The sequence below is a fragment of the Aspergillus nomiae genome (assembly GCF_001204775.2).
Source record: "Aspergillus nomiae NRRL 13137 chromosome Unknown contig00234, whole genome shotgun sequence".
NCBI lineage: Eukaryota > Fungi > Ascomycota > Eurotiomycetes > Eurotiales > Aspergillaceae > Aspergillus > Aspergillus nomiae.
In genome coordinates, this window is record NW_015378289.1 from 1 (window position 1) to 24420 (window position 24420).

A 24420-nucleotide genomic window follows, 5' to 3' on the forward strand; every position below is an offset into this window, starting at 1 on the left:
AAGGGAACAAAAAAAACCAAGCAGAAAAAGAGAGGCTGAGACATACTGCAAGTCAGAGAAGCAACCAGTGGTGAAATCGAGTGTGGTTAGAGATTCGGTATGCGATAAATGGGTTCAAATATGGATGGATGGCTTGGACTGCAAGCGAATGACGACCCGACCAAGTTTAAGCGCAGCCAGCGTGGTCCATGACGGACAGGCGAGGGGAAAGATGCGTGTCTAACTATCAGTCGTCGCGCAGGAAAGAGGGGGAGAAGAAGTCAAAAGATTGATGTAAATCAGGCCGTTAGGCAGCTCCCCAGGTGATGTGATGACGATGGTGTATAAAAAAGATAAGGATAATTCATCAATAATGTGGAAGTGGAGACCAGAAGATGAGCGAACCGCCGTCAATCAAAACGATCGCATCCGGGGGCGGAGAAGAGGAAGGAAGGGAATTAATTTCGCTTTTTGGTTACTTCCCCAGTGAATGAATGATACTTAGTAAAATAGAAATAGAAGAAGAGGACGACGACGACGAGAGGAGAGGAGAAAAGCAACGGGGGATCGCGTAAGAAATGAAACAACAGGGGATTCGAAGTAAATTTATTGGCAATGTAATTTAACTTCTGATTGTTTGGCGTTGCTTTTTTTTTTTTTTTATTTTTTTTTTTCAGGTTTTTTTTACTGATTTTGGTTTTCATCTGTTCAGGTGGACAATTATTGAGACCGACAGAGGATTGAAAAGTTACCGTATTGTGATCCTGCCAATACCACTTTAAGTTTGCCAAAAAACCACCAGTCCACCAGAAAAGGGACTAATCGGATGTTATTCCAGTTTCATGATGATCATGCCATGTTGATGGCCGACGAGATACAAATTCAAGATGATCAGGATTTCCCTGTTTCGTACCAATTTGCGTTCATATCCCAGTCGGGTTCGACCTTATCAGTCGACTGCTCATCTATTTTGGGTTTAACGAGGCTGATTTCCATGGCGATCCTCATCAACCAATGAGAGCGTCAGTCCAGGTGACCTGGTGATGCTGAGCATCGATCGTAGCGTATCGTACTCGTAATCTTTCTTAATAATAGACTTCCTCTCCGCTGGAAATTTCTATCCATACCCGATGAAGCAATCAAGGGCTTCATATTATTCACGATTATTTACATCCCTCGCCGAGCCGAAACAAAGATTGAATATCCATCTGGAGTCATCTTTCCAGAAGAAAAAAGGAAACCAAGTATCGAATCATGCTTATCGATATAGAGTAAGGGGATAAGGTTCGACTGGCCCCCTCATCGAATAAATAAGCTTCTTCAAGTGTTGATAACGTACGAGGACCCACCAAGATATATATCTGGTCCCCATACGGAGTACGTTCCGAAGGAGAACATGGTCTTGCCCTAGTCCTCATATAGACGATCATACCGGTACCTTTAAGAAAACATATTCACCTACATCATCTGAGACTTCATCATACCGGGAGCGCATACTTTCGAGGGCCGAGGGCCTCAATGTGCTTCTCTATTTCCATATCAGAAACCGCTCAAGATAGCAATTCTAAGGACCCACAACACTGCAAAAACACAGACAAAAAAATTAAGATAACAGCAAATATACAAGCTCCTAAATCAGAACACCGACGCAAGTTCTATATACAAGTCTATAAGCCGTCTATCGTGAAATCTATGACCTCGTCTCATTGCCATCTTCCACATGTTCCTCCTCGCTCTTATCAAAGTTTCCCTCCTTGATCTCGAACCGGAATCGCTCTTCCTCCTCCTTCATCTGAGCCTTGACCTTCTCGTTTGCCCGCCAGACCGGCTTCACCTCGAACAGGCGGTCCACAACCTCCAGTGGGATACCGCTGGTCTCGGGAATGAGGAAGAAGGTAAAGAAGAAGGCCAGGAAGGACAAGGAGGCGAAGAAGAAGTACACTCCATAGCCCATCGCGTCGAACATTTGCTCCGTAAAGCGGGAAACAAGGAAGTTGAAGAGCCAGTTGCTGGCAGTTGTGGCGGCCTGGGCCAGCGACCGGATGTTGGGATCGAAGAATTCCTATTCATCGTTGGTCAGTGACGGTACTTTGAGTCAATGGGGCGAGAAAAACTTACCGAGTTAATAACCCACGGCGTGCCGTTCCATGTCGGCGTGTAGACCGCCGTCCACATGTAAAAGAAGAAGATGGCTGCAATACCACCGCTGTTCAAGTGATCGGTGGGGTTTTTCTCAGGCTCGACAATGCAGATGTAGGCACCAATAATCCACATACAGATCGAGCCCGTGATGGCACCGATCAGGAGAAGCTTCCGTCTTCCTAACTGGTCGACCAGGAACAGAAGCCACACGAATGTCATGACGGCTTTCACCACGCCAAACAAACCCGTGGTGATTCCAATCGTATCGCTATTGACACCGATACTTGTGAAGATGGTAGGACTGTAGTAGTTGATCGCGTTGATCCCGGATCCATTCTGCCAGAAGAACAACATACAGCCCAGGAAAAGCCGCCACATGATCCGGGGTCGTGTGCCAACGGACTGGAAGGGCTTCCAGAATCCAATACCAATGGTTGTTGCCTGCTCTTCAAGCGCTTGGTCGATAGCTGCCACCTCCTCGGTGATATAAATATCGGTCTCACTCAACTGACGGATCCAGCAGAGATTTGCCATTGCTTCCTGTCGGCGGTCCTTGAGGAAGAGCCACCGAGGGGATTCCTTGGTCCATAAGGCACCAACAAAAAGCAGCCCAGACGGAACCAGCTGGATGGCAAATGGGATCAACCATTGCGTGTGGCCAGGTTCCATATTTTTTGGACACCGTACTATGGCGGTTTAAAGTCAGCATTGTGTCCATGATTTCGAGCGAAAGGGAGGGGGAAGGCAGAGTGTCAATAAAAGGCGCCAGACTACTCACGTTGATCCAAAATCCCACCATACCGCCAATCTGCCAGCCGAGCTCATAGAGACCGACAAGTCGCCCACGAATGGCCGGAGGGGCCAGTTCCGAGAGATAGATCGGGACAATGTTCGAGGCGACACCGGTGCCGAGTCCATTCAGGACTCGTCCAGCATACATAATTCCCAGTCCGCGGGCGTGTTGGCACCTAGCTGCAGACCGGCTCCTAACGTAAAGATAGCTGAAGCGATCACCAAGCTCCATTTGCGTCCCAGAAAATGACCAATAGGGTAGGTGAAGAGGGCCCCAAAGAAGGCACCAGCAATGAATAGCGAGACAATATTCTCGCTGATCAAGTCCACCTTCGCAGATGACATCTTGTCCAAGCCGAATTCCTTTCGGAAGGAGTCCAGTGTGATGGTCGTACCGATAAAGGCACTAGTATAACCAATCATGTTGGAACCACATGATGCAATGGCTGCCAGCAGGTACACTCGCCAGTTGTAGACATTCTTAGGAGTCGGACGGTCCTCAACGACGTTAAGAATGCCCATCGCGATGGACGGGGGGTCGAAGAATCAATTGAAGTAGGGAAGGTGACAGAGAGGATTCTTCGACACGGGGCGACCTGGGAGGAACAAGGGGTAGGTGGTTTTGAGCACAACAAAAGTGAGAGCTAGGTCCGGGCCTGGAGAGCATCTTAAAAACTAAATAGACATGGATGGCCTCTTCACTCGAACTATCTCCACAAGTTCCGTCGAGGTCCGCCCCAGACTGGGGCGCCATGGGGTTGAATGTATGAGCTGCGATACGTCGAGAACTACAATGGACGCTGTCTCCATGCAAAAATTTGCTTTGCCACGGTCCCCCGGTGAGTGGGAGCGTGGGCCGGGGAAGCGTTTTCCCCAGACTGTTTTGCCCCTTAGCCGCGAAGAAATGTTCAGCCGCAGCGATCACACTTATATTCTCTACATAGAAGCGACGTGTGGCCTTCTAGCTGATCCACATTTTCCCACAATTTTTCCCAATAAGTGGCCTTAGACGACGTCTTCGTCAGGGTGGGAGGTCAGCCGTCACAGTATTGGAGGCGACTATTCCGAGCTACTAGAGTCCCTAATTCATTCATTCATCCACCATGATGAGGCTTTCCCGGTGAACAACCGTCTTCACCGCATGGGGCAGTCTACAGGGGTAGCTTCGGCTTGGCGGGGGGCGAGAGCGCAGCCCAGGGTTGAGCAAGAAGTTAAGAACTTCCTTGGTAAGCGAATATCCCGGGATCGCTTATCCGGGATTTCGTTGAGTAAAACGTCAACCCGATGCCGGGGAGAGCGCTTAACCCCACTGCAGGTCGGAACCTTGCCGAGCTGCCGTTGATCTCGGTGCTTTAAAAGCTCGACTATACCGCACACCGGTGGATGAAAAGGGACGAAGAACTCATCCATGGGATTCTGTTTACCCCAGAATCCAATACCCGAAGCGATTTGGGATACGGGTATATGCATGCAGAAGCGTATAAGCGGAGTAATGTATAGGATGCCGTGCACAAACTCCGTAAAGAGGGACGGGAGTAGAAGCTTTTGCCAACCTGGGACAAGAATGGAGGCTAAACTGTATTGGGGCTCGGCAAAGGTCACGCGCCAGAATGAATGACTCGTTCTTTTTCGGATAAGCCGTTGTGGAGCCCGCACTGACTGGTGACTTTTTTTATTTTAGGGCTATGTAACACAAAAGGAAACCACTACTCAACAATTATCCGATATGGTGTAATGGCTAACATCGCTGTCTCTCACACAGCAGCTCGGGGTTCGATTCCCCGTATCGGAAATACTTTTTTTTTCTTCTTTTCTTTTTTGAATGTCAGATGTTTGACATGCCTCGTCCCGTGTCGCGATGAGCGGTGAATATCTATATTTATGGATAGACGAAAAGAACCCTCTTGGGTCCTTGGAAGGAGAACATGCGAGACGATGTCTTGCGTGGTATACCCACCACATACGGTCGACTCTAGTTAGTGCACATGCTGCTCCTTTCAGAGTTGGAGTAAAGACAATGTTTCCTCCCCTTGTTACTCCTGGACACAGATGCAGAGCATGATCATATATATATCCCTGCAAAACGGTACACTATCCCTCATCCACCACAGACACCGAACAAGATCTTGACAATATAGCTGCTTTAAGATGTCCAAGTTGCTCAACTGACTAATGGCCTTGCAGGAAGTGGTAGTGGACCAAAAGCCCAATGATTGAGTGGAATTACAAATCCCTTACCCCCGGAAAAGACTATTAGAAGGGATGGATGGGGTATGGTTCAAGGTCTCAATCAGCTCCCTCCTTAATCCCACATTCTCCTTACTTCATTTACGCCACCCAATTGACAGGGTGCACACCCCAGTCCTAGCTAGGGCACTGAACAACCCAAGTTGAACATTAGTCAGTTATGCGAATGTTTTCAACACTCCTTCTGCTCCCTTGCCCTGTCTACGCGCTGGGAAAGATGACCCTCAACAGCCATCTCGATCCCATAATAATAAAAAAAATAAAAATAAATAAACAATTACTTTGATAAACATCAGTAATCGCTTACAGGGTAAGTTTAAACTAACAAAACCCAATCTACCAAAGATTAAGTTGGATAAAATAAGCGCAGCCCTAGCAACATTGCTTCCTTCGGCTCGGGCATTGTCACTTTGATCTGATACTCATATAGGCTACTCATACCCGGAGTCCTTTTCCACAGACGCACCAAGAATTCAACAAAGTTTAGTACTTAGTGCTTCTTCCTGTACTAAAGTATATTACTACTGGCCTCCATCGTCAGGATATAGAATCCTTCCGCATGAGTTCGGATATCCACCTTGTTAGGTGGCGACTTTTCTAACGATCCGCAATGATAGGGCTAATCGACCCAGGATGAGTGTTGGAAAAACACCCGGAAGGAATGTTCTCTGATAATCATTAGAGAGAGCAGTCGATCAACCAATCTTTTCTGTGGATCGGATTTTGTTGTCCCCCCTACGATGTGAGCTTTGCTCAGAAGAGAGAGCACATATGCAAGGAACGGATGCTCTCTGGAATGTCTGAGTTGATGAGCCACCACCTTCAGTAAACACCACCTTCAGTAAACAAAACCTCGCAGTTCGGTAAGACATGTACAAGAAGAGAAAGAGGCCAGAGCATGGTCCGGCAGATTTGGAATACAGCGACGGTGGTAGTTGCCTGTAAACTGGCATGCAAGAGCGAGATGTTACAGCCGCAGGGGCTCTCTGGGGAGGAGAATGGGGAGATTGGGCGATCTTTACTACGGGCAGCTAACTAGATGAAGCCATCTTGTCTCAACCCGCAATGTTGACATGGGCGTTCGTCATTGAAGTTCATGCAAACTCGTCGCCGGTAGCGATATCAGGAAACTCAATCTCATCTAAACTTCCATTCAGAACTCTACCACAGCAACACGTTAGATAGAATGAACTAGCGTTTACAAATGCTTAGGCGAAGTTTGGCTTGCCTCGTCACCTGCGTATACTTCAGGGAAGCTCAGATCGTCCCGCTGTGGCTGCTTCAGGGGCGGCCCGGATTTAAGATGCGGCTTGGCTCGTATGGTTTGTTTCTGAGACGCGTCGAGTCATGCATGCATATCCCACTACACATCGAAAGTAAATCAGGTAAAAGACCACCATTAAGGCAGGAGGCCTCAAAAGGATTCACTCATGTCTCAAGGAAGAAATCCCCGAACCTGCGGATGGCCCCACGCCCTTCTACTCCGTATGTTCGTGTCTCTCCCTCTCCACAGCCATCAACCGAATGCACCAAGATCACCATAGCAGCCTCAGACGGATTCCGGCGTTGTTGACATAACGGTAAGCATCGCGTGCGAACAGATACGGACTATCGTTGTCTCCTCGAGAAGGCTGGCCCGAGGAAGTGGAAGGGCCTGAGCGCCAGCAACATACTTGCTGTGGTATGCTACTGTACAATTTCCAGGTTTTGCTTCGATTGCCATTGGATATCCGTGACGATGACATTGCAAACCCACGAGCTTAGTGAGGGCTAAAAATGCAGATCTTTCCTAGCTCATATTATGCATGGACGAGAGTGCAATGGATTTATTGTTCCTGTAAATCTGAAGGGCCGGGGTGTGAGACATACTCCGGGAATTATGTCCGGCTAATGAGAATGATCATGGCTGTGTTCTTTCCACGGTAATCGATCGACTCCATTGTTGTTAGTCTGGGATGCCGATTAGCCAATGCAGGTATGCTTGTATCACATGCATGGAGGGTGACGGGGAGTTGGCTGTGCTTCAGATGCTTATGGAGCAGTAAAAACCGTAAGAACCTAAATAAGAACCTAAATTTATGAAGCGTACAAGCGAGCATGAGTGATGGATGACCCGGACCAGTATTCCTGGCCCCGTGCATCCAAGCACAGGCTATATTTGTACGGCAAGATGCGGCTTGTGAGTCTCGACCAAATGCAGTACTCGCAATATGTCTTCCGTTAATGACGGGCCAATTGTCGAAGATATATTCATTCCACAATCTCTTTTGAATACAGGATCAAGAAGGGAAAACGCGGTTGAAGGGACACATAGGGCGATTTCTCCTTCCGACCATCCTAGCAACCAAACTGACGAGATTCACATTCAGAAGAGGAACCACCGTACAATAAGCTGGGCAACTAAGGTAGCGGACAGACGGGAAGCTCCACAGCGCGCAGCAAGTTACTCGTCGGTTTTGGAGGAGGGAAGGAGGCAGTTGCATCAACTCCAAGGTCCAAGTGTTCCTCCACATATTCGAGGGATAACCTCTAGCCTTCACCTTAACTGGAGTGATTCGATACATCCGCCGCAATTTCTGGAACAGGATACCTTTTCAGACAGCAGTGTACAAGTGTCACTGATAGAACAAAACAGCCGGTCACCTTTGCCCTTACCGCGACTCGGTAACGTCGCTAGGAAGACACTGGGTGACAGTGTGAGGAGCGTGTACAACAGGGCAAACCTTGTCAAAATTAAACACCAACGCAGGTACTGGATCCGGCTGTTGATCGAATATTCGGCATATACCACCGGTGGTGCTTTTATATATTTCGTTCTTGTTGGATGGCCATTGTGGAAAGGTGCTGTATACTGGCTCTATTGGGTGATGCAGCGTAAGTTCGTATTCGCCGGTGGCTGGGCAATCTTTATCTTTCTGCTTGTCTTGTAAGTTGCCTCTCTCTTGATCAGACGGCGGGATTCCTCGATTTCAGTAATGTGGCCGTGCGACTCATGAAGGTTTCTCATCACAGCTATTCCTTTGCGCCGCTTCTTCTCACCTTTGAGAACGACTTCCCTGGGCCAGAATATTACCAAACACGTCATATTGGCCCAACTGCCCCAGACACGGCTCTTCTGATCCCATGCTATAAGTCTGGTTCCATTGTTGGTCGGACTCTGGAAGCTGCCTTGAAAATCTTTCCAGCCTCGCAGGTCTATGTGATTGCCAATGGTAACTCTCCCACTCCATTAGACAATACCGAGGAGGTATGCAAAGTCTACGGCGTCAACCATATCTGGTGTCCCGTTGGCTCCAAAATAGTCGCCATCTTTATCGGCTGTCATGCAGTCAAATCCTTTCGCCACGTCCTGCTCATCGATGATGATTGCATCCTGCCCCCGCATTTTCCTGTGGTCGTCTCCCGATTGACCGAGAAAGTCCGTTGCATTGGGTACACAATCAAATCCGTTGGCCCCAACTCTCTCCCGGGATCATATTGTCAACAGGCCCAAGACCTTGAATACAAACTAGCCGGCTTACAGCGCAGTTTCGCAGGACGCATTGGCAGCGCGACCTTCCCCCATGGAGCTATATCCTTATGGCAAAGGGCGTTCTTGAAGGAGACTCTCCAGCACCATCCAGGTTTCTCCATTAGTGAGGATTGGTTCATGGGAAACAGTTGCCGGCGGCTCGGAGGAAGAATTCAAATGTGCAGTGCTGTCTTCGTCGAGACTACCACCCCGGCTGCTCTCGTCTTCGCTGATCGGAACTCAAGGAGAGGCGGCTTCGGCGAAATGACCGTTTTCAAGCAGAGATTTCTGCGGTGGAACTTCTTTGTGGCGAATGGGATATGGTATAATCTATTGTACCTTTTTGGGTCTTGGAAGTTGGGCAAGTGGGAACTGGGCGCGAAGCTCTTCGTCATTCAAGAGGTATGTAGCTGCCTGCTCATAAAGCAAGGTCCTGCAGATTCCAGTGGCTAACCTGGAGTATTGAGCAGGTCTATGAGAGCCTGCTGTATGTGCTCACGCCATTTATACTCCCCATTGGGTTTATCGTCCGCCCCGTGTTTTGTGGTGCCCTCTTGGGGGCAACTGTGGCTTTGTACTTGTTCAATGCCATCATCTTCAACGAATTTCATCTACGTCTGAAGGACGAGCGGATCGAATGGAATATTGTTCTCTGGTACTATGTAGGTCATAAAATGTTCCCTGCTGCGCTATACTTCACGCAGCATTCCTGACGCATTGCAGATGCCTTACAAGATCTTCTTAGGTCTTACAAATGTTGCTAGTTGCTATTATTCACTGTTCAAATATGCACGGTATTTTGCAAAGCGACGTCCCAAACTCACCGAAGACCACAAAGCTGTTGGGATGGTGCTGAGATTGGAGGAGATTGCAGAGAGTCGCCGACGACGCGGCAAATTGGGCAGGAGGATGACTGTCAGGTCCCTTGGTGTACGGAAGAAAAATGATAGTATCGCTGAAAGTCAAGCCTTTCCTAGGCAGGGCAATTACTCTTGACCATCGAGGCTAATATAAAAATGTTTCCAGGTTCATTGGTACCTGTTGTGATCTATCGCGTAGCTTGGAGAAAGCTGCTTAGAATATGATCGAACTTCGCGGATATGGGGTATCCTTTCTGATTCGTTTTCCTCCGAGAACACAGATAAGAAAACAAAATGGAAGAGAACAGTATCACCGCACAACATTAGCAATGATGTTTGAGATTGAGAGATGCGCATCTGGAGTTACATCTTTGTACTACTGCGGTCTTAGCACAAGAAAAGAGCGGTGACTAAGTGAGGTGTAAGTGAAGCTAGCCATGTTCGACCATGTTACGGGATACGGGCTCCATCACGACTCGTGTTGCGGCCACCAAAACTTACCCCTACCTCCTGCGGCGGAAGCGAAAGCGAAATTCATCATCACTGTCAGAGTCGCGCTCCTCTCGAGGCCGTTTCTGGCTGCGAGGGGCTGCCGGCTCTGACTCAGTCCGAGCAAGAGATTGAGATCGCGACTCTCCAGTATCTTGCTCACTTGCAGGAGGCTCCCGGCGGCTTTCCGCCTGACTATTGTCGGCAGATTTGCGACTGCTAACCCAGTAGTGCTCACCAATGCCGAAGGCCTTGCGTGTCACTTCTTCAAGAGGCACAATAACTGTCTGTATCCTATGGCGAGATCGATTGCGATCACCTTTCTTGCGAAACTTTTTGAAATTCTTCCGTCCATTCCATCGCTCATCCCACCGGCTGTCCTCGTCAGCAATCTTTCGGGTTGGCATTTCCATCTCTTCCACAATAGCAAGTCCTCTTAAATTCTCAATATCTTTCAGAGAGTTCTGGAGTTCAGCTTCTTCTTCCTCTCGGCGTTGACGTTGGGCATCTTCAGCCTCTCGATGTTGCCGAGCTGCCTCGAGCACGTCTAACTTCTGACGTTTGGGTTGATGCACTTCCCCCTTGGGGCGGGATGTTGAATCATCCATGGATCTCTGAACAGTCCCAGCGCGACGGCGTTTCATCGCATTTGCCCCAGGAAGAAGTTGAGAAAGTACGTCTTCCTCCTCCTGTAGATTGCTGCGTGGTTGCGTCTGTTGCCCAGACGAAGACTCCATATCCATAGCCGGTAACGAATCCACAACAACATCCTCGTCATCCGGAGGATGCGCAGGGATGGCATTGATGTCGAACCCATCATCAAAAGTTTTCATTTTACTGACAAAGCTGCGCACGCGCGGGCCTTTTGACTTCGACTTTGTCGGCTTACTGTATTCCCCAACTGCTTGGGAATCGGCAATTTGAATGTACTCCGCGGGTGTCGAGGCAGGCTGTGATGCTGGCGTCGCACTTACATCCTGGCGTGATGTGGGCTCGGGTGATGGTAGTGTACGGCAGAGGGATGAGGCATCGTTCGCTAAGATTGCGTCGAGAAATTCGCTCTGTTCAATCACGCGCTGGTTGGTTTGAAGTGCAACTTGATTGCTCAGATTGATCGACCACTCCTCGTAACCTCCCTTGGCACGAAACCGAACAAGGACAACCCCTCCGGGGCCATCTCTTTGGCTACCTAGACCTGTATCGCCGGCCGTATTCCTCATAAACTGTGCGATCTCGTCTGCTGTAGTTACCCCATTCTCAACATGATACAGCAAAGCCTTCCCGTGCCCATTGGCGATGGGATCATGCAGATTGTCGAATTGTGCGGCATCGCCAAAGACAAACGTATAACCTTCAAACAGGTTAACACGATCCGGGATTGGTGCGAATGCCTCGGCTGGTCGATGGACAATTTCTTTGCCGGGAGGTGGAAGATGTTCAGTTGGATCTGGCCATGCAGAATCGAAGTCGACCTCTAACGGGGACAATGACTCCAAGTTTTCTAGGTCACTCGGTGTCGCAGCGTAGACAAGTGCGTCGACGTATGAGTTCGCAACAATATATTTCCCATTCACTAGTGCCTGTAAGCCTTTTGCCGTGTTACGTTTGCTCTGTACAACATGTGTAGTTTCGTCAACGATATAGGGGATGATCGTTTTGATATCTAGATATTCGAGACGTGAACGGACATGGGCTAGAGGATCTTTCGCCTTGAGTTCTTTAGACGAGAAGGAAAATGTAAGCACGGTCGGCTGCCATTTGATCCTAATCCAAACTCCCCGTTAGCTAGTGTATGGCGGTTTCCGAGGATACACTCACCGCAGGAAATGTTGGTATCTTCCCAACTTGATCGTGTGCTCGTCACCGGTTAGACTGACACTCTCGCCCCGTATTTGGTTTCCATCCACTGCTGTTCCACATTTGGAATTCTGATCAGTCACTGTAATTTCCGACTTTGCGTCGATTCGAGACTATGCAAGTCAGCGACGAAAAATACATCAGCAAAAAGGAGCATTGTACCCCATCGCCATCTTTAACAGGAGCGACTTCGATCACCATGTGCTTTCGCGATATTGAGCTATGCTGTATAGCATGTTGGACTAAGAAAAAGTCAATTAGTACAACTAACATGTGGGATGGGGAGAAGGGGGAAAGTACCGCCATCTTGCCTTATCCGACCAAAGAGATACTTCTGCCCTGGTCGCAACCAGACGCGCTTTCCTCGAATATTGTTAGCACATAACTGAAGGTTACGGCCATCTGGGCATCACACACCATCTAAGAGGTCTCCCTCCGAATCCAGAATCCACATGAGGGGCGGCGAGTTTAAATACGATGCTCTTGTTGCTTCCGTCGGGGCGCAAACGACATCGAGCGCACGTGAAGGCATCGCCCGCAACACGAACCCACGTGATCAGGCGTCTCAATGCTGCCTGCTTGGGAAAGATCGCGTCCCCCGGATTTTGTATGAATTATCGCGGCGGATCAATGCATGAAATATGGAATCACCGGGCGAGACGCCTACTGACGAGGTACCATCCACTTCAAAGGAAGTGTCCGATGAATATGCGACATTGAAATACCAGTTATTAGGTCCCTCCTTGACCAAGGCAGGTCAGGATGCGGTAGACCAGCAGAAGGTGAGAACTACACTGGCCTCATGTATCGCTTAGACGACCACTAAGTGAAAATCAAGGTATCGGAAATAATATACAACGCATCTAAAGGATCGAAGTTCTTTAATCATGAGCAAAACCGCGACCGGATCCTAACGGAAAAGATTGAGCGCATCTTAAAAGAGAAGAGCCGTCTTGAAAATCTAGATCTGTCTCACGACCTACGGAGGGCGGATCAGCTTCTAGATGAACTGGAACTCAGTCGAGACTTGTCGCAATATATCGTCCACGTTGACTGCGATGCTTTCTTTGCTGCAGTCGAAGAACTGGACCGGCCGGAATTGAAAACCGTCCCTTTTGCGGTGGGCAGAGGAGTCCTAACTACCTGTAATTACGAGGCTCGAAAGTTCGGCTGCCGAAGTGGGATGGCTTCATTCGTAGCCGTGAAATTGTGTCCGCAGCTCATCTGCCTCCCCATAAACCACCAGAAGTACAGTGCAAAGGCGCAGGAGATTCGCGCTATCTTTGCCCAATACGACCCGCTCTTTGAAAGTGCTAGCATAGACGAGGCATACTTGAATATAACCGCCTATTGCACGGAAAATCAAATCGATCCGGAAGATGCTGTTAATCGCATGCGAGCGGAGGTATTGGAACAAACGAAAATCTCCGTGTCTGCTGGCATCGCAGCGAATGCAAAGATCGCCAAGATCGCATCGAACCGCAACAAACCAAACGGCCAGTTTCGCGTCCCTAACGATAGAGATGCCATTCTGGAGTTCATGAAGGATCTTCCTGTGCGAAAAGTCAATGGTGTAGGGCGAGTCTTTGAACGTGAGCTGGAAGCAGTTGGAATTAAAACCTGCGGCGATATACATCCTCAACGCGCACTCCTGGCCAAGCTGTTCGGCGAAAAGGCATTCCATTTTCTGGCCCAATGCTACCTTGGGCTAGGGAGAACAAAGATTCAGCCGGCGGAAAACTATGAGCGAAAAAGTGTCGGCACCGAGAGCACGTTCAATGAAATGGGCGGGAAGGAGGCTCTCAGAGAAAAGCTCTGGGCGATCGCCCAGGAGCTGGAGAAAGACCTGACTCGGACTGAATTCAAGGGCCGCACGTTGGTGCTTAAAGTGAAGTTGGCTACATTCGAGGTTCTCTCCCGACAGTGCCAACCACCCCGAGCAGTATTTCTGGCTAACGATCTCTACATGTTCTCCCTCCCAATGCTAGAAAAGCTCGAGAAGGAGATCCCTAACATGAAATTGCGTCTTCTCGGCCTTCGCTGCACCAATTTGGTAAGCACCAAGAAAGGGGGAATTGATTTCTTCGGTTGGGCCACGCGTTCCAAACCTACCGTTGAGTCGACTTCGGATGCAGCTGAACAAGAGATCAGTGCGGAAGAAGCATTTGAGAGAGCTGCCCGCCAGGAGATACAGGAGGACATGAACGACCTGGAGAAGCTCAGTCAGGAAGTATCTGAGCCCAACGAAGTGGATCAGTCTGAAAAGGGCCCTGCCACCCCGTCTGAATCACAGCCTATGTATTGGGATTGCCCAGTTTGCTCAAAACCACAGGTTGCGGATGACCGAGTATTCAATGAACATGTCGACTACTGTCTCTCAAAACAAACTATTAAGGAAGCCATCCAAGGGGCTTCACAAGATGCCGAGCCTGTACCACCAAAATTGCGGAAGAGGAAGGGCACATCGCAGGAGCCTGTTGACCCGCGCCAAAAGCGACTGTTCTTCACATGACCCGGTTATCTCCCGGGGATAGTGATCGAATATTCGTAACCTGAGCAACATCATGATCTTTTGCAGAGCAATAGGCACTCTGTGGGGTCCATCCATCCAAAGAATTACCTCGTTTCCGAGATTTCTTGGAGAAAACTGTCTGACTATTGAGTGCGTAGGTCGGACCCCATCTTCCATCTTGCTGTTTTGGCTGTGATACAGTTGGAAAAAGGAGTTCCCTATAAGACATTTTGCCGGCCAAGACGAGGAAAGCCTTTCAATATAGATCTCATCTAAAGCCTGGCATGCTAGTCGTATATCTTCCTTGCATGGCTCGCCCCTGACACGCTGGCCGCCGATCCCACACTTTTGGCAATTTTTGTTGATGTGGAGCGGGAAATATTATGTATATAGAATCTTGCCACAACGAAGGCGAAACAGAGAAATACGACATAATAATATATATATTTAGAGCTTTGTACTTACAAAAGATACACGGAGTATGCAAGATTCTAACGGGTCGAAACGGTGGACATTTGTCCCTTGCCATCTGCCAATGTCGATCGGGATGGGCCGGTGCATCAGCATGCATGAGGGTGACGCCGAAAGGGAGATCTGTAAACATTCGAGTCCCGATCGATCTAGCATTCCAATGCCAATTTGCACCTGAGGAATTCCCCAGAATGTTTCACTTTATTTCTTTTCCGTCTTATCAATTTGACAAGTTTCTGGGGAATATTTCGATGCCTGGGAATGTCGTCCAGAGAGTAACGGAGAGTCAACTTTGCGGTGAAAAACAAAACTAAACCGGATTCGGCGACATGTTTAGGTTAGTGTCGTTAGATTTGGTTTAGTTCGGCATCACTTCAACATCTGAACCGTTGCGGTGTTGGCACAACAAAAATCACCTCCAAACTCACCACTCCCTTCCTCCCCCCATTCCCCGATCCTCCGATGTTGATGCTCTCCTCTCACTAATTATATCGCCCCTCCGTCTGCCCTGTTCGTGACCCAGCCAGCTCATTCTCCTGTTTCTGGCTGGTGCCACCATGCTTGCAGATCGTCGTGGAGTGCCGCAATGTCATGAGTCGCCCTCCTTTCCGCCCCTCGAGTCCCGCAACTATGGCCTCCGATAAACAAACCACCAACGGCCCCGTTGCCAAACCCTTCACCCCCTCACTCAGTGCAGCTTTCAACCGGTCCACTAAATCACCTCTGACCCCAAAACTTGCCAATCCGGGGGGATATCGTACTCGGCGATTGACCCCCTCCGAACACCCGCTCTCCAACTCCAAGCCGGATTCCGAGTCGGTGTATCTCAGTGCCAACGTTACCCCTCGATCCGGTACTCGCACGAGTAGACGTGATGGACCGATTTCTACCCCGAACACGCCCTCGACTGGGCACTACTCTCCGTCTTACATATCAGCTAGTGGCTCGACAGTAGGAAAGCGGACAGACCGGAGCCCTGTACGGACAGGAGGAAAGCTTGAGCCTCCAATAACCACCAGGGCCAAAACCTTGACAACGGACGCTCAACGTTCACGACCGAATTCTGTCTGTGGAGCACCCTCCAGTTCACCCAGGTTTTTCCACGCTGCCGATGCGCGATCGAATCCAGATGTTGATAACCGACCAAAGCCAGCGGTGAAGCCATCCCACCCCACATTTGTATATGCCAACGGAGAACAAGAGGGCCCGCCGGAAGAGCTGAACACAGCATCAGTGTACAAACGACGCTCGACCGGGCTTACTCGCTCTGTTGTTGGCTCTAAACCCCCGTCGGCGTCCCCGCGATTGGCATCCCCCAGGCTAAATGCCTCCTCTCCCCGGCTGTCGGACGGTGTTGGTTCTCAGGCCGGTTCGCAAATCGGCTCGCAGGTTGGCTCGCAAGTCGGCCCACAGCCTGGGCCACAATTTGGCTCTCAGGCTGGGACTCGATTTGACTTTGCTCCCCAGATTGTCTCGCATATGCCGAGTCCACCCATGAGTCACTTCTCTCCAAAACCAACTACGTCAGCCCCGAGACACATGAAATCATCCAGCGTCGACTCGGGACATGGTACTACCTCTCCAAGAGAACCATTGCGGCCAAGTCCTATCATCATATCCCCGTCTGACACCAAAATTGACGCTAGCGCTGTTGCTTTCGAACCAATACTTGGTCTCCGACCACGGGTTTTCAGCAGTGGATCCGCTGCCTCTGTAGAGACCCATGATTCTTCGCTACACAGTCCGGCCAAGTCTGAATCTGGGCAAGTCAAGGACGATGTGGCTATTAGTGCCCGCACGGAGCGCAAGATCCTTGATCTCGAAATCAGTAACTCGTCACTCCTCGCAATCAATCGCACGCTCGAACGCGAGATGCGGAAGCAAAATGCGGAGCTGCGAAGATATCGACGCCTCAGCCGTGCGGGTCGCCTGTCGGTAGCACCATCCAGCCGTTCCGTTTCCGGGGCTTCTATGGGTATCATGGCCGAAGCGGACGAAAGTGATGAACATGAACACTCTTCGGTTCAGTCAGCCGAGGAACTGTCCGAGTTAAGTGACGAGGATTCTGTGATGGATGAGGGCGTTCTTAGCCCTGATTCCTTGGCTGAGCATGATGCGCGACATCGCGCCCAGGATGAGAAGAAGTTTTTCATCGACCTTGCTAAACATCAAGAGCTTCTGGCCGACAGCCAGAAAATGAACCAGAGTCTTAAACGCTGCCTCGGTTGGACAGAGGAGCTAATAAAGGAAGCCAAGAAAGCCCTTGAGTATTCCGTGCATGTAAATGACATCCACCTTGGAGGACGAGTCCTTGCACCAGAGGAAATAGCCGACCTCCGGGAAAGTGGTCGAGGTCTATTGAGAGCGAGTGATCCCCAGGACCTCTCTTACCTACCAGAATTACCAGACTCGGAGCCAGACTCGGAGGCTGACGAGACCACGGAGGCTGCCACAGAGACAGCCTAGACGGGGCACTGTAAACTTGCCACCACCACCACACCAATCTTGTATTTCTTTTTCATTTGTTCATCATACTCGACGGCACGTCTACATGATATGGACTTCTCCCCATTCCACTCAGCAACTGTTTTGCATCGTGGCCAATGCTGGCATTGTCCGAGCGGGATACCCATCATTCTTTCTCCCGTCGTTTTCTTCTTTTCAATCTGATTTCCTCTGATCTCTGTAAGCGATAGATGGCCGGCTTCCCTCTTGGTAACCGTTGCTAGATACCCATACGCATAATGAGTTTGACATGTTCGAGTATATGGATTATGAAGGCACGATAAACAGACTTATTCTCAAGCTATAGATAAATGACACTAATTCAACAATGATCTCGCCATAGGCATACATAACTAACTGACCATGTCCCAAGCGTAACCCTAATTCCATCACAATAACAAACATCCACCTAGAAACATAACCCATAGAAAGAGACATCCCTAACCCCTACCCCCAACATAAACCCAACACTCCCTGGCCCTCTCTTCCCTATCCCCACCCTCAAGAGAAGACGAAGAAGAAACAGTCAAACCATCGATGTCCAACCACGCACGACCAAAATCTACATCAACATCAACATCAACCTCCACCTTGCCCTCCCCATCCAACCCCAAATCCCACCCCCCAGCCAACCCAATCTCCCTGACAGCGCCCCTCCAAGCCCCAACAGGGACCTCCTTCGCCGCCTCCAACCGAATAACAGGGACCCAAACCAGCCGCGCAAGGCCGGAAAGATACCCCGCATGCAGCCCGAACCCACGGATACAGATCCCATGGTTTCGGAACACCCGATCGATGCGCCAGAGCGTCGTATACCCGACCTTCTTACCACCCCACATTTCAACTCGGGGATACGCGGTCGAGAGTTTTGTCCAGGGCGTATCCTGGGTTTGGGCTTGAATATCTCGAGTAAGAAGCCTGGTCACGAGGGTAAGGCGGGTCCATGGCGTCGGATCAGTTATGAGCTCATTGATTGTAAAAGTAGGGCTCCTGATCACCAGATTTTCGCCGAGGGTGAGAGGCACGCTGTTGTCCCTGCACGGAGATACACGCGTATTGCTTAGGGTAGCCAGGGTGAGGGTAGTCAAGGTGATGGTTGGGCAGTGGGGGTTGAGAACTGCGTCTTCGCTTTCAGTGTCGGAGTCAAGCTCCCACGGTGTCTGTTGAATATAAAGAGGCCAGTTCGACATAGTGCTGTTGGACTCCGGGATGGGGCCGAGATCACATTCGGTCCAGGAGTCGGTGGTGGTAGCCAAGGAGCTGCTGTGTTCGTCTTCTGAGGAGACAAAGCTGTCGTTTGAAGTTGTATAGAGGGATGTTAGGGATGATGCTGTTGTGATGGTGGTGGGCATGGAGGAGAAGCTTTCCATGTCGTCTATGGTGGTATGTGTGTTTGAGGCCCTGCTGTCTGTGGCCATGTTCATCCTTGCGTAAGAGTATGAGGTGGTATGTGAGTTTGTTTCGTTGGATGTTGTGTGTGTGGTGTTGTCTGAGATGGTGGACATGTTGGATGTTTATATGCTGGCTTGGATCTCGTTGGAGTTTTGTATATTGTTATGGCCTTTTTCCGTGATCTTTTGCTTAGATTTGATGGCTGTGGTAATGGAGGTACTCGTTGTAGTGCCAGGTGAGATGGATGAAGGTGCATCTACGAGGGTGTAAGGCAGCAGAGACGAGTCTATTGATGACGTATCATATAGCTACACCGTTATTATGCAATTCCAATGCTTTTAGGGGTGGATTAGATCTTTATGACGACTATGAGATTGTGATGGTAGAACGCCAGTCTACAATCTTCTCTTCTTCTTATCCGACATCGCAAGACCATGTGACTAGCTCATTGACTATAATGCAGGCACAGTTATTTATGGTGATATCATTGTACATGTATACAGATTGCGATGTGCATGAGTGGTATGACTCGCTAACATTAGATGGTCACTCATGTAGAATGCACATCATCATGACCCACAAATCACTCAGGGCGTCCATCACCGACCTGGTGACCAGCCGTGTAGTTCCCAAAGCAAGCATATTGGTACTCGGCCTTTTCATTCAGCTTGGAAACACCTTTCAGGAAGTCCTTCACACTACAGAAGCCATTGATAGAGCTCTCACATCCATCGAGGCCTTCTTGTGAGATAGGAGAACCGTTCAACACGAACCGAATAAGATCTGTGGTGCCGGATGTCGAGGAAAGATCCGGGTTCTTGTATAGCGCACCGTCCAGTTGATGGAAGTTGGTCTTTTCCGGACAAGTCCAGATTTCGGAAATTAGATGTGCCCCGAAAGGTGTAACCTCGTTGAGCTTGAAGTTACGGGGGACAGCGTGGGCCACATCGTCAGGCAAGCCCTTTGATCCATAGTTGAAGTACTTGATCCCCAAGGCGGCAAGAACCCCGACAATCACATCGTCATGGGACATGTCCATATACAATGGCTGGTTGAGAGGGAACGTGGCTGGCTCGGAGTCGATAGTAGTGTTGATGCTCGTATCGCTGGTCTCGATCCGCTTGCCCTCTAATCTGGCTGCCAGCTCCAGAACGTATCCGATGCCTTGAGCGCGTCCAGTTGGGGCGCCAAACCCATAGTTACCGTAGAACTGAAGGTCAACGAAGTACTCAAAATCGCGCCATTCCTGCTCCGTGAATAACGAGCAGAAGGACGAGCTGCCTAGCGCCGCAGTTTCGTACGGACAGAGACTGAACATACCCACCACATCGTAGGCTGTGAGGTTGAAATCGGGCGGAAGGAAATGCGACAGCCTCTTCAGGGCATCTTTGGTGAGATTCGGGATGAACTTTTCTGCCGAATCATCGCTAAAATGGTCAGCGCATATTATCCTATGAACGAAGTCAGGGGCTTACCCTTCTTCCAAGTCTCCGGGACAGGAACCGTCGGACGCCAGAGTGTTGTTGAACCCGGTACCCTCGTGCGTTATAACCAGATCATACTCAGAATAGGAGCTATTGGCACCAGTATTTCCAAAGAAACCGCCTAACAAGTCAGCATGACACAATGACACCGATGAATGGCGAACGTACTCAACCACCAGCGGGCGCTCTCCAAGATTCTGGCCTGGTCTGTCGTCCTGAAGACTGGTTTCGGTCGCTCGGTCCCATTGGGATAGACGTTCAAAGAAGAATCGTAAGACGCGACGCCGACGGGGGCTCGATAAAGTGCGCGTCCGTACTTAGACCAGACATTTGCACCGGATGTCGCCTCCGTCGCAGCACCAGAGACAAGCAGAAGGTCCTCTCCGAGTACATACTCCCACTCATTCAAAAACGATAAAGCTCCTTTGGCGACCGTGGTGTTGTGATGGCCCTTGGTGTAATTCTTGACCTTCTGGGCAAAATCTTCTACTACACCACCGTCTAATTGCCACGACGTGGGATAGCGCTGTGCGTGTCTATGGAGGACATGAACTTGGGAGAGCTCACAACCCCTTGGGACACCGTTCGGCACCTCGAACCCAGGCTGATCCTTGTAAGGGCTAAGGTTACCCCAGCTGGTGGACATGTCAAACCCAGACGGGTAGGTAGTCCCAGTCGGACCAGATGCCGCGGCCGATGAGCTTGGGGTGGGTGCTGCATCGCCTACTACAACCTGGAAGGCGAGTAGGGCCGCGGTTGATTGCAATATCTGCTGCATCTGTAGTTAAATATAATAGCTTCGCTCTTCGTGCTCCGCTATAAACTTAATCGAACGGTTGGTGGTCGGGAGTCGTAAGTCGGGACGCGAAATTGGTGGGTGGTGGTATGTCTTAAATAGTATAAGCTCCCTGTTCATGGCCGGTGAAGGCAGGCAGATAAGAAACTGGGCTATTTAAAACCAACCGTCAAAGCATAAATACTGAAGAGATCTGCGCGGCGCCTTCCGTTACGGGCATTCCGCAAGGTATCATCGTGCCTGCGGATCGGTGCAATCCGCCAGTGAGGGGGGCATGGCTTTGGACTAAGGATGCTTAGAGGGGATTAGCCTGCTATTAGTGAATAATGCATAGCGTGATCGATTGGATGGTTTCTTCGGGAAGACATGGGAAGAAATTATAAGTAGTTGGTTATAGGGCTTTGTTTCCCGTTTGACTGAGCCGAAGGTCCGAAAGGGGTATGTGCTCACGCGATCATCGATTCCCCCTTTTGTTGTAACTCCTTTGCTATAGCAGTGACACAATTCTTGCGGGGTTACACGTTCGATCTTCGACTTTCAGATTTAAATCTAACCGAAACATGGGGAAGTGGTATTGGCGTCGTCTCCATAATAATCCCGCAATTATAACCTAAACCCTGAGAGGGCTCGGAAGGAATGTGAGCACCCTACCCAAGTATGCGTGCTAGGCTACCTACCATAAGCAATAAGTACCCGGATGCAGTGAGAAATTGTCATTGTCGGAAAGAATAATGGCTAAAATTTGATCTCAATATCGTAAAAGACCAAGTGTTAGAAAGAGGCTCGATTAATCCATTCCTGTCGATGGGCTAAAATATATTTAATTGCTCACGGTAGTACTCCGCTCTCGTAACTATAGCAGCATCAAGAAAAACGCAAGCACCATTCGTGACATATCACACAGACACTTTGAGAGAAAGAAGTTTTATTACATACAACCGAGATATATGGGTTTGACCATAGCCATAGGTGAGGCTGCGGATTGCTACAACTGGAGGTAGAACAGGTATCCAACAATCTAATCCACCCATGAATAATCAGACATCGCTAGGGCATGAAGGCACAAAATGATACATTAAGAAGGGTAGAAGAGAGAAGGCACAGAAGGTATGCACAAAACACAAGGGGTAATCGATTATGTATCGAGAACAGGTATCTAAGCGGTGGATTCTTCGACGTGTTCATGCTTGGACTTCTTCTCTTTCTTCTTCTTCTCCTTCTCATCCTTGCCCTTCTTCGTCATGGCATCGGCCATAAGTTGCTCAAACGCCATGTAGTCTCCTTCCTCTTCGGGGTCACGCTCCGCCTGCATTGTGTTAGTACCCCAGCATGTTAAGAACGTGGAGGCCTTGATTATGCTTACCTTTTGATAAATATTACCCGCAATGACCAGGGCATGAGCACGTTCGACACGCTTGTCCAACTTGATCTTCTTGTCGCCCAGGACTTGATCGCACACCTCGCGCAGCACGCTCTGAATCTCGAACTTGCTGCCCCGCCAAGCAGCCGCCAAGATCTTGCCAGTGACCTTCTTCTCGTACTCAGCTCTCTTCTCGTCGGTCCAGTCTTCACCACCGCGCTCTTCCAGCTTGGCCATTTCTTCCATGGTCATCTGTGCATCAATGGCAGTCGAGATGGTGGTCCATGTCTCCTTGGCGAGGGTACCCTTGTCCTTCAGCCGGGAGAAGAAGCCCGAGATACCGAGGAACTTCTGGGACTTCAGGAATGAGCTACCTTTTTGGATGTATGTCTGACCGATCGCATGCAGGATTTCAAGACCGAACGACTCCATCTTCAGATTCTCTACCTCGAGACGGATCTTCTCCTCAAATGCGCGTGTCACATCGGCGCCCTTGTCCGTTTCGGTCCAGACGCTGATCTTGTCCACCAGCTTCGTGGCTAATGTGTTGACTCGTTCCTCGCGGGCCTTCTTTCTCTCCAATTCGTACGCAGCCAAGCGCTCCTCCTGCTCCCGGGACAAGCCGCCTTTCTTCTTGCTCTTCTTGTGTAGTTCCTTTTCTTCCGCAGACTGGCCCTCTGCCGCCATCCGTGCCTCCTCCTCGGATCTGTCCATGATGGCTTGTTGACCAAGGTAACGACGAGGCGTACTTGTGCCGGAGCTGGGCGCTGGGGCGGGTTTCTCGAATTTCTCTTCAGAAGCGGGGGCATCCGCAGCAGTTGCACTGCCAGTAGGAGCAGGAGCGGAAGCAGCATCACCCTCTGCGGAGGCACCAGCCGCCGCGTTGGTGTCATTGTCGTGGATATTCAGTTTCTCCTCCGCGGATGCAGCCAGTTCATCCTCCTCCATCTCCTGCATGGTGATATCCATCGTAGTGGTGAGGTCCTTCATCAGAGAGATTTCACCGATAAGATCGACAAAAGCGTTGCCACCAAAGATCATGCTGAAGAACTCCGACGGGTCCTCTGTAGTCGGGTGTTAGCCAAGAATATGCTATCTGCGGTACGCAGCACACATACCGAAACCACCACCGGGGACTGCATCCTCCTTGCCAAATTTATCATATCGCTTTCGCAGTTCTTCGTCGCTAAGGACTTGGTAGGCTTCTCCAATCTGGAGGGAATAGTAAGTATCAAGAGCTAGTGGGAGAAGATCTTCACAGCAACGCAAGAACTAGCGTACCGCCTGGAATCTCGCATGCGCAGTCTCATCACCGGGGTTCTTGTCTGTGGGTGATTAGGATCAAGAGAAAAATATATGAGGTGAGCGAGTGAAGCATACCGGGGTGAGTGACAATGGCAAGTTTACGGTATGCCTTTTTAATCTCTAGTTCGGTTGCCGTGGGAGGCACCCCCAGGGCATCGTAGTACGTAGTGTCTGCGACCATGATGCGGTATTTGGTGGAGTTCAACCCAACAGGACGTATACCCCGGTTGTCCCCAGGGCCACAGAGCAGTAATATCTAAGGATACGAAAAGAGATAAAGGGGAGGATCCGAAAATAAAAGACGAAGAAGACAGGCAAAACAGTCGGAGTTAGTATTGATAGGTACACAACTAACTTTTTTTTTCTGCCTGACGATGCTTTCCGACGGGAGTTTCGTCATGCGCGGGGTGCCTGTGACTTTTGTCCGAACCCCAAAAGGGACTGTATTGTCACCGTATTGTCATGAAAATGGTAAGCCACACCGCTTCATATTGTTCATCAGGGCGTACTGGTCGTAATCCCGCGTCATGCGCACCAGCCTCTCCGCCTAGACACGCTAATAGGCTCTAGCCACAAGCTAGAGCTCTCAACCGAACGTAGACGTCTTTTGTCCCTCTCATTTTAAAATCCCTGCTGCTCTTCTTTTTTCTTCCTTTTCCACGATCACTCCCTCCATCTTCACCTCCTCTTTTCTCTCCTGTTTTTTTTACCGCAAACT

At 49.7% G+C, this 24420-nt stretch overlaps 8 protein-coding genes across 8 annotated transcripts; 3 read left to right on the top strand and 5 right to left on the bottom strand.

Moving 5' to 3' along the window:
- Nucleotides 1-1669: 1669 nt before the first annotated feature.
- Nucleotides 1670-3435, bottom strand: ANOM_007763 (sugar porter family MFS transporter; the record flags this gene model as incomplete). Its single annotated transcript, XM_015553019.1, has 4 exons — nt 1670-2041; nt 2098-2807; nt 2923-3045; nt 3102-3435. 4 exons carry the CDS (start codon nt 3433-3435, stop codon nt 1670-1672), a joined length of 1539 nt encoding a protein of 512 aa, XP_015404911.1.
- Nucleotides 3436-7370: 3935 nt separating this feature from the next.
- Nucleotides 7371-9667, top strand: ANOM_007764 (glycosyltransferase family 2 protein; the record flags this gene model as incomplete). The annotated part of the gene is made up of 4 exons (XM_015553020.1): nt 7371-8086; nt 8134-9073; nt 9142-9333; nt 9395-9667. 4 exons carry the CDS (start codon nt 7371-7373, stop codon nt 9665-9667), a joined length of 2121 nt encoding a protein of 706 aa, XP_015404915.1.
- A 367-nt stretch (nt 9668-10034) lies between these two features.
- Nucleotides 10035-12409, bottom strand: ANOM_007765 (DNA damage response protein RcaA; the record flags this gene model as incomplete). The annotated part of the gene is made up of 5 exons (XM_015553021.1): nt 10035-11784; nt 11839-11990; nt 12040-12119; nt 12178-12240; nt 12295-12409. 5 exons carry the CDS (start codon nt 12407-12409, stop codon nt 10035-10037), a joined length of 2160 nt encoding a protein of 719 aa, XP_015404914.1.
- Nucleotides 12410-12518: 109 nt separating this feature from the next.
- On the top strand, nt 12519-14389 carry ANOM_007766 (Y-family DNA polymerase; the record flags this gene model as incomplete). The annotated part of the gene is made up of 2 exons (XM_015553022.1): nt 12519-12659; nt 12716-14389. 2 exons carry the CDS (start codon nt 12519-12521, stop codon nt 14387-14389), a joined length of 1815 nt encoding a protein of 604 aa, XP_015404913.1.
- Nucleotides 14390-15451: 1062 nt separating this feature from the next.
- ANOM_007767 (uncharacterized protein) lies at nt 15452-17326 on the top strand (the record flags this gene model as incomplete). The annotated part of the gene is made up of 1 exon (XM_015553023.1): nt 15452-17326. The coding sequence occupies one exon, from the start codon at nt 15452-15454 to the stop codon at nt 17324-17326; it is 1875 nt and encodes a 624-aa protein (XP_015404912.1).
- Nucleotides 17327-17805: 479 nt separating this feature from the next.
- ANOM_007768 (uncharacterized protein) lies at nt 17806-18870 on the bottom strand (the record flags this gene model as incomplete). The annotated part of the gene is made up of 1 exon (XM_015553024.1): nt 17806-18870. One exon carries the CDS (start codon nt 18868-18870, stop codon nt 17806-17808), a length of 1065 nt encoding a protein of 354 aa, XP_015404910.1.
- A 470-nt stretch (nt 18871-19340) lies between these two features.
- Nucleotides 19341-21019, bottom strand: ANOM_007769 (histidine phosphatase family protein; the record flags this gene model as incomplete). Its single annotated transcript, XM_015553025.1, has 3 exons — nt 19341-20184; nt 20233-20362; nt 20410-21019. 3 exons carry the CDS (start codon nt 21017-21019, stop codon nt 19341-19343), a joined length of 1584 nt encoding a protein of 527 aa, XP_015404909.1.
- Nucleotides 21020-22091: 1072 nt separating this feature from the next.
- Nucleotides 22092-24060, bottom strand: ANOM_007770 (DnaJ domain protein; the record flags this gene model as incomplete). Its single annotated transcript, XM_015553026.1, has 5 exons — nt 22092-22343; nt 22401-23461; nt 23516-23609; nt 23679-23722; nt 23778-24060. Coding segments are annotated over 5 exons (1524 nt in total), but the record flags the coding sequence as incomplete, so codon positions are not given.
- Nucleotides 24061-24420: the final 360 nt, after the last annotated feature.